At 37.7% G+C, this 9,364-nt stretch overlaps 1 protein-coding gene across 1 annotated transcript in view; it reads left to right on the top strand.

Annotated features, from left to right (window-relative positions):
* Positions 1-5,153: 5,153 nt before the first annotated feature.
* The window catches only part of LOC113092506 (estrogen-related receptor gamma-like), a gene marked incomplete at its 3' end in the record, with an annotated part of 42,898 nt that continues 38,687 nt past the window's right edge, over positions 5,154-9,364 (top strand). Inside the window, exon 1 of the mRNA XM_026258130.1 lies at positions 5,154-5,229. Coding sequence (XP_026113915.1) covers positions 5,195-5,229 — 35 coding nt within the window. The remainder of the gene's footprint in view (positions 5,230-9,364) is intronic.

The raw sequence follows: 9,364 nt of genomic DNA, 5'->3' as shown, positions 1-9,364 counted from the left end.
AAGAAAGATACTGGTTATGAACAAGTTTTCTTGAAATGGAAAGGCTTGATCTACTGATGATTTGCTTGTCAAATATGCCAAATGTAAAAAGAAAGTCATCATTTTGTGTAAGTAGGTGGACAAGAAGACACGAGGACAAAGAACTAGTTATTAGACATTCAACTAAACAGCCAAATGTCAAAAACTCTGCCATCTTTGTTGTATGCATAAAGGTTCTCTCAGATTTATACTAGGGCAGATAGACTCAATTGAGACTCATCCACCCTGAGTTGGAGGTGTAAACAACCCCACTCTTCCTTTTGGGGGTGAAGTGGCGGGGTGAAGTGGAGGGCCTTTTCTTCCTCTTTCATCTAATGGGGTCCCCTGATACAGGACATGTCATCAACTTAGAAATAGATAGACCCTAACCACCACTGTGGACTAGAGGACCAGCATACACACAACGTTCAGATACAAACATACACTATGATCATTTGATTTTATTTGACAAATTGGTGATAAATTAATGTGAATTTGTATAATCTAATGTGTATATTTTCATATAATCTCAGTTGGCCATATTACCTGCTCATGTACAACAAACGATTGGCTTTAGGGGTGCAAGTTCAAGGTTCCTTTTTATTTTATTTTTAACAAATCATGCTTTTTCCTTATAAATAACATGATACTTATTTGTACTTGTCTATGCAGGTTTTCTGGGTGATTGCTAGTGTTTTCTAGCTGGTTGTATTCTGGTTGCTACTAGCCCAAGTCAAAAGTCCAAATAAGTTACCTTTTTTATATATACATTTATGACCTCAACACAATTTTGTAAATAATTATTGTTGAATCGGTAAAAAAAAAATATATTTAACTGTGACCCTGTTTTTGTCTGTAACATTCAAGAGTGCTTCCGTTTTCCTTTGTTTGAACTTTAAGACTGAACTTTACCTGGAGATTGACTGCTTTACCTGGCCACACTTGATTTCTCTCAGCAGTTATTGTCATTATGGTAGCTCTTTGTAGAATAACTATCATTGCTTGCATTAAACACACAACATTCCCTACTCCCTCTTTATTCTTTTCTGCAGAATTGACACCATTAATCAAGGCAGACCTCATTAGGGTGTAGTTGGGCAACTGGAGAGACCTTGAGCAGTCCCATGACCTCCCTCTCTTCTCAGTGCCCCCTCAACCCTTTTTCCTCTACATTTTCCTTCCCTTTGTCGATTTTTGTCAACCTTTGTGCTTGCTTTGGTTTCTTCAGTTTCCTTGCACTGACAAAAGCAGATGGTGGCTGCTTCAGTAATAGCTTTAGCTCCACTGGCCTGTCAGATCCATCCTTCTGCTGTTATCTTCTCGACTGAAGAGATGAAGACTTCTCAAAGTCCCACACTGAAAACAAATCCTTTGTTACAGGAAATATTTGAGGGGAAAAAAGTGTAATAGATGAGACCCCTTTAATGTGGCCACAAAGTGGCCCCCCATTCCTCCAATCACTCACTCAACTTCCTCCTCTTTTCCTCCATCTTCTCTTGTTAGTCAGGAGGTGTTGTGCATGCTGATACACAAAAGGCTCCACATCTTTTTCTGCGGGGCATAAATTACGCCCGTGTGGCGGATCGTCTATGAGTGCTTTCCTCAGTTATGGATTGCTGCGTTCTGGACTTGACAGGAACATAATTAGAACTCTTGATGAAATCTACAAAATTATTCCTCCGTGGCTTCAGTGGTCCTGAAATGTATCCATATTTGTCACCGTGCACTTGAAGGGCCTGTTAGCGCACAGCAGTAATGGCTCTGTTCATTTATCCTGTAATCTGAGGATGATAGAGGAATAGTTAGTCGGATAGATAGATGGAGACCAGGAGTGGTGGGGGGATGTTACCTACTGAGAATGAGAAAGTAGAGGGGGGGGGGGGGCATGTTGATTAGTTGCTGTCTCATTCTTGGTGTTTACAGGACAGCATGGACATGGAGAAGGGCCAGAGTACAAGTCCACTCACAGGACACAATGAAGCATTTCGCCAATAAAATTCTTTGTTTGATTAAACTGATTACTCAAAAGTCACTCTGTAGAAGTAAAGTAACACTTTACAATAAGTTTTATCAATACATCAGGTATGACAAACTCACAGTGAACAACATTTTTAACCAAATGTACTAATTTACAGTGCGGTAAATTATGGTCTGACTTTTTTTTTTTTAAGAAATGTATACTTTCATTAAGAAAGGGATACATTAAATTGATCAAAAGCACCTAAAGTGATTTAATAAAATAACACAACATTTTATTTCAAATAAATGCAGTTCTATTGAAAGTCAGCAGCACAACTATTTTCAGCATTGATATTAATAAAAAATCTAATGTAATTATGCATATTAGAGTGATTTTTGAAGGTTCATGTGACACTGAAGACTGAAATACTGGCTGCTGAAAATTCAGTTTTGCCATCACAAAATAAATTAAATTTTAATAATTATTAAATCAAAAAAGTTATTTTAATTTGTAATAATATTTCATAATATTACAGTTTTTACTGTATTTTCTATTAACAAATATTACCAACATTAACATTAACAAATTGACCTTTAATTGTTAAGTGTTACCAAAATCTAATACACAACTCTCTGGGATACTTAATTTTGATTGGTCAATCAAAGCAAATTCAGCGTTTCAATATTAATGTTCAACATTGTTCATTGGTAACTCTCAGACCGCTCAGCTGACCTCAGCTGGCCTTCAGTATATTACGCTAATATTTTTGCAGTTTGTCTTATTGCTGACCCGAATGTTTTGTACATGTTATAAGCTCATGCACTATTTTCGGTCACTTTTATAAGAGTGCACAGTCAACAGGTCATCATCACAAAATAACTCCCCAGCACTGTGTTGGGGCCCTGATCACCTTGTCATTTTGTGATGATGACTGTACTTGCTAATTTCCCACACTGACTGAAGTTCTTTTCTCTCCTTCTGCACTGTTTGAACAGTAGGTAATATCACATATCCACACTATCTTCCTTTAGACCACAATAGAGCATTAAGAAGCTCAGAACCTGATATTCCTAATTTTAGAGGTGAGCTGTGAGATGTCTCCTTTCCTCCAAGTTTTATCAAATGTACAGCTGAGCAGACCTCATTCATCCATGGGATCTTTTCAGATGAAGATGCCCGGTGTTCGCTTCACCATCCCTGCCTCATCTGCAGTCTTGTTTTGGGGGAACATTTTGCATTTCTGTCTATTTATTGCCTGATTTTGACCCACACGGTCCTCCGTCTCTCTTTTACTTAAGTAGGAGAAAGCCCTCGCCCTGTCAGGGTGGTGTAGCGGGGCAGAAAGAGAATGTGCATGTTTAACGTAGGAAGAGGGAGGAAAGGAGCGACAGAAGACTCATTTAAATGAGATATACACCCAAACCTCATATGCATGGCCGAGGAGAGAGGGGGGGAAATGAGAGACGGAAAGAGGAGAGACAGAAGAATTGAATATGGATTAGAGGGATGAATATTCTATTATTTCGCCCCATTCTGCTGATCTCCCTGTTGCTCCTCGGTGCTCGAGTTGAAATATATTGATGTGGCAGAGAGATCGGTTTCTGTGGCCCATGTAGTCTGGGGGAGATGTGTGGGTGTGCCACTTGAGCCGTGGATTATGGGTACGGCACGGTATTCGTCTGCCTCCCTCAGACCTGAAGCCAATTTACAGCCAGTTTTCCGGGTGCACAGATCTAGTTTAGAGTAATGAATGCCGATGAGCTAGTTTTCCTATAGCCTTGCGTGTGTGCAGCACCTTAAATCCATGTTGCCGGTACATCCGTGCTGCGAGACAGGAGATCTGCCTCGGCCTTTGTCTATGTTTGTAATCTCTGAGATGATTAGGGAAGTCTCTTACCCCCTGCAGAAGAGCCTAGAATGATCCCTGGGGTCCGGGATGCATCCGCACATACTGCTGAAGCATACTGAATGTCTCAAAAACGGGGACGAGGAGTGAGTTCAGATATGGGTCAGGGTAGTGTTGTGTAGAAATATACAAGTTAACCCTACAGGAACTGTGCACTGTGCAAGTGTGTTTGTGATAATCTTTTTTAAAAGTGGATGTACAGTACACTACGTGTTGTGTGCAGCCAACTTACAAAGGAAGATTTGGCTGCTCAAAGGTCAGATAGGGTAAAGGTCTGTGAGGTGAAAGCTTATCTAATTCAAGGCTCTACAAGCTTCATTACAGGATATGCAACTGCATGAGCCATAAACCAGCACTTCCTTAAATAACTAACCACATTATCAGCTCTAAGCTAATTATTACTGGTAAAAGATGTAGTTTTTTGCTTGTATTTTGTTTGTCAATAAAAATGGTTATAGCATTTGAAATATCTTATTTAGTTGCTTTTCAAGTAATCACAAGACCTATGGTAAATTTTGAAATAAATAGTTTACAGAGAAATATAGATTTTCTTACAATATTAAATTTACTTTTTTTAAAAATATATAAATTGTATATAATAACAATACTTTTAATCAAAATAATATAATAATATAATTTTATAATAATAAAAATATATTATTAAATTAAGTTGAATCCAATGAAATACAATTTGTGTCTTTGTGTATAACTTTGTTCTGTAAAATACAAATGGAAAAAATGTACTTTTCCCTCATTTTCTTTTAGCAAATATTGTGGTTAGAACTGTCAGTAAGGGTCGGAAATACTTCATGATATTTTTAAAGGAATAGTTTAACCAGAAATATATATATTTTTTCCTTTAAAATGTATTAAAACATGAATTTGTCTTTTTTATTTTTAAAATAAGTATAAACAATTGTTAACTTATACTGTCTGTTCATTATTGTATTTTTTACTTTAGATTTCTACTTTGTTTTATTATTATTTTTTTTTACATTTTAAATTTAATTAAAATATCTTTAAAAATGACACATATGGTACAAATGACTTTTGTACCATACTCCTGAATATAAGAATATGTAAGCCCCTGTATAAGACTGCATAAGATATATTTATGTGATAAAATACTGGAATTTAAATTTGTATAAAAGTTGGTATATAATAAAGCCACATCATTTACTTCTTCAAAGATGTAGCCTTAGTCCTGAATAACTGCAAATACATTAAATTGTGTGTGTGTGTGTGTGTGTGTGTGTGTACATCCTTTTAAAGCACTCTAGGTGGTGAGTCTACATTGGCTTAAGGACTCCATGTATTCTTCAAGGGCAGCTTCTTCCTATATAAGGTGAGCGAAATCGGACCCTAATGGCTTTGAAGGAAAGAGTGATCATGGGGAAAGTAAGGTCAGACAGAAAGAGTAAGAGTAAGATAAAGTCCCACCTCTGTAAAAAACAGCACTCTCAAACTGAACAGTCAGTTTACACAAGCTCCTGTAACTAAAGGGCAATGATTCACTTGCAAAACTCCAAAAGTACAATGTCTTACAGTGGTCAACAGTAGCATATAGGTCACCACAAGACATTTTTTTCCACCCATAGAAGATGAACTATGGCAGCTGGAGCGTGTGCTGTGTGGCCAGTGGTGCAAATACCAGTGGTCAGGCAAAAGTAGCCATATGAATTTCCTCAACTGCTGTCAGTGGGAAAGGATTGTAATGTCTTTGGTTGAGTCACATTAGAAAGCCTTTGGTTGAGTCATGCATTAGGAATGAACCATTTTCTTTTTCTATTTTGGGGTAACATGGAGGTGTGTAATGGAGATGTGATTCTGAGAATGTGAGTGGTGCTTGCCCATCTAAAACACAATGGCAGCAATGTTGCACTGTTGTGAGTGAGCTGCCAGGGTGTTTGAAGTGTTACGAATGGTTTTTAACATGTTGCTATGTGGTTGCTAGGGTGTTCAGAGGAGTTTAGTAGTGGTTGACCAATATGAGAGCAAAGTGGCAGATGCCCGATTATAAAGCCAATCATATATATAAAAAAATTGAACTAAGATGCAAAATACGATAAACACAAGCACATTTCCGCATAAAAAAAGTAAAACGTAAATATGCGTAATTTATTATTAAAACAAAATAAATCTAAATTAGTGCATTTGGTGAAAAAAGGTTTGAATGTGATTTTGAAAAAGTATAATTGCTGTATACATAATATAAAATGTATTGTTAACTTGGTGCAGTGTTTTTGCTTATTAGTAGTCACCCTTTTCTCAACATTGTATTTGGTCTTCATTTATATCTTTTTTGCCGTCCTGCTCTGGTTCTGTTATTACGTGTCTTTATTTCCCTCTCTCTCCCTCCCTCCATCCACCCCTCTGCCATATATTAATTCTCTATTGCCTTTTCAGGATCCAAAGAATACGATTTGAAGCTTGAGCAATTTGTCCTGACATAAAGAGATGTTTAGAGATGTGCTACTACTGAGAGAACAAGAGAGAGAATGACATGCGGACTGACTTGTTTTCGGGGACCTCCCTCTCCCCAGCGACCCTTTGCATTGTTCCCATGTCCTGCTTGACTGCCAGTGTCTAATCTTGAGGGGTAAGAGAGCAGAGACTCCCTTGGGTTTCTGTGCTCAGCACCTTGTTAGACAGCTCCTCCAAGTGCACTGGCTCCTGCCTCTCCTGTCAGCCTCCACTCGCCATCTCCTCCATCTCGGTGTCTCTCAGTCGTTCCCTTTTTAAATCTCAGTTCTGCCGAAACACGTCGGCCTGTCGCTTGGAACCGCTGTATTACAGCAGCACTGAATGAGGAGCTGTCAGCGAAAGCATGCCGTAGAAGAGCACAGCGTGTTCACGTTAAAAAGAAGTGTAGGGTGGGAAATAATAAAGTGTTTACAGAAAGATCAGGATGTATGTGTGAACTGTGTGTGATACCGTTTAACAGTATTCTTCATCTAAGACCCTTTCATCAGTGTAGTCAGTGCAAAAACTGATAATAAAACTGATTATGAGGCTGCCATCATATACAATACAATACAATACAACTTTATTGTCAACCATGGTTGAAATTTGTCTTTGACCACACCAGCGAAAACCAAATACACATACAGACGCATACTACAATCCACATAAAAACCATTATACTGAATTACATGTAGACGCAATTAATTAGAGCTGCACGTTATTTAATAAACTTAATTTCCATTTTAAGAGTGGATAAGGCTGAAAATGAAATAATTTTTATGAAAATAATTGTTGCATCCTAATAAATCATCATAATAATAATAAAAATAATAACATAACAGAATGGAGCAAAACAGAATGGATTAGAATAGAACAGAATAGAGAAAAAAATTGAACAGAGTAGCTAAAGACTACTTGAGGCTATCTATGTTTGAATCTCAATATAAGAATTGAGTAGCACAGTGTAGAATGGAATAGATAGAAATAGATCTCAACAAAGAAATAAAATGAATACAATTGGAATAGAGTAGCATATAATACAACAGAGAAGAGTAGAACAGAATAGAATAGAATAGAATACAAAAGAGAGAATATAGCATGTTTTAAATCTCATTTTTGAAAAGAAAAAAAAACAGTACTGACATTGTTTTAATAATAATAAAATAATACATAAGTAACCAAATATTCAAGATTAGGGGTGACCAAATGTAAAAGTTTTAGAACCTTTTGACGAAAAAAATAATAATGATAAATAATAATGATAAATAAATATATAACTATATATATTTTCTGCAGGACCGTAGCCACCACAGACATAAAAAGAGGACAGTGTTCAGAATAATGGCATACTTTGCATAAAATAAAGAATACATTTAAATCAAAATTGAAATAAAATAATTTATGTTTATTTACAATTGCAGAGCAAATGTCCTAAAAGGTTAGTTCATGCATGTCTAACAACACCAACTTCCAGCACTTAGTTATTAGGTTTTGTTGGATCAATGATTTCACCCTGTAGATAATTTTTTGACATAATGAAAGTACTGTTTGTATTTTGTAGCATTTTAAATCAATCAGCCAACTGAAATGTTGGTGTTAGTTGGGGTTAGTTAGTTAGTTGAATTTGCTTTCAAAAGACGATAAAATACATTCTTCATTAGTCATTCGCTCTCTAAACAGTGTTTACCGACAATGTAAAAGGTGTTTAATTCAGCCCGGCGCTCTCACTCTTGTCAGTTTGATGGACGGAACATATGTTACCCTGATGAAGAACATATCTTAAAGTGAGAATAAGATGACACAGTAGCACTGTAGCAACAGCGAATAACCTTTAGATTTGTATTCTCTTCTAGTTTTGAGCTAAAATCCTTTAGTCAGTCAGTTAATTCCTACTCAAAACGTATTTTAGGCTTAGATGAGAGGAAGAGAGCAGTGCTCTACCAAAAACTACTCTAACCCTCCTCCTCCTGCCATCCCCCCCTATTGCAATTAACATGTATATGAGGAGTCTCAATGGTGTCAAATGGAATTAATTAAAAGTGTAAAACGGCCATTAAGAGAATGTGGAGGATAAAGGCAGCAGGCGAATCCTCTCTCAAGGGTCAGCCGCACAAGAAACAATGTGACTTCCCCACATCCCGCAGGACACGCACTATCATTCCAGCAAATGCCACTCTCGCTTTATTTATTTATATTTTAAGATTGCATCCCATTACTATACATATTTGGTGACTATATGAGCATCACTGAGAAGTGCTTCACCGTTCTCTACAGCGGCTTGTGGTTTCTGTAATAATGTGAAATCACGAGGGCTAAAGCTTGAGAGAAGCCCGCCAGAATAAATTAATTGAAAGGATTAATGATGGATTTTCGGCGGCTACAGATGAGAGGAAGACAGTTTATAGGACTCTGAGAAAAGTGGCTCCTTTAAGCTGCTTGAGATGGGCTGAGAAAAAAAAAAACCTCATTATGATCAGAGGGGACGGACTGTTGTCCCTCAAACCCCACTCCGAATCTCTAAAGTTCTGGAGATGTCCACCCTCACTTTCCATATAATGGCAACACGCAGCTAATTAGAATATGGGCGGTAAGTGCGCCTCTTAAACGCATGCTAATTACCTCGTCTGCCGTCCGTGACCGGAGTCAGGAGGTAATTGGCCCGCAGCAACGTGACAACTCCAATCATCTCCCGAAATTAGTCGCCCTTTACAAGGCCAGGCCTACTGCACTCCCCCTTCGATAGGGAGAACAATCAATTTGATAAGTGGCCATGCGGTCCATTGTTTTACATTAATTAGACTAATTGCAGAGTGTTAGTCTTTGTTGTGCAGCGTGAGGGTGGTCTTTTAAAATGCTGTTTCTTCGTACATATGGTGTCATTTTTCTTTCTTTCTTTCCCCCGTGCGCTGCTGGAGACTCGGCATAGCGCCGTGGCTGTAAGTCAGTGCGGGTTGGAGCTCCAATGAACGCAGGGTTCTGTGACTGTGCCTTTGATTGGATTTCACAATGTGGGCTAT

Source organism: Carassius auratus, unplaced genomic scaffold (genome assembly GCF_003368295.1).
Source record: "Carassius auratus strain Wakin unplaced genomic scaffold, ASM336829v1 scaf_tig00214616, whole genome shotgun sequence".
Taxonomy (NCBI): Eukaryota; Metazoa; Chordata; class Actinopteri; order Cypriniformes; family Cyprinidae; genus Carassius; species Carassius auratus.
Note: the sequence above shows the minus strand (reverse complement) of the source record. Positions and strands in the feature narration are given on the sequence as shown.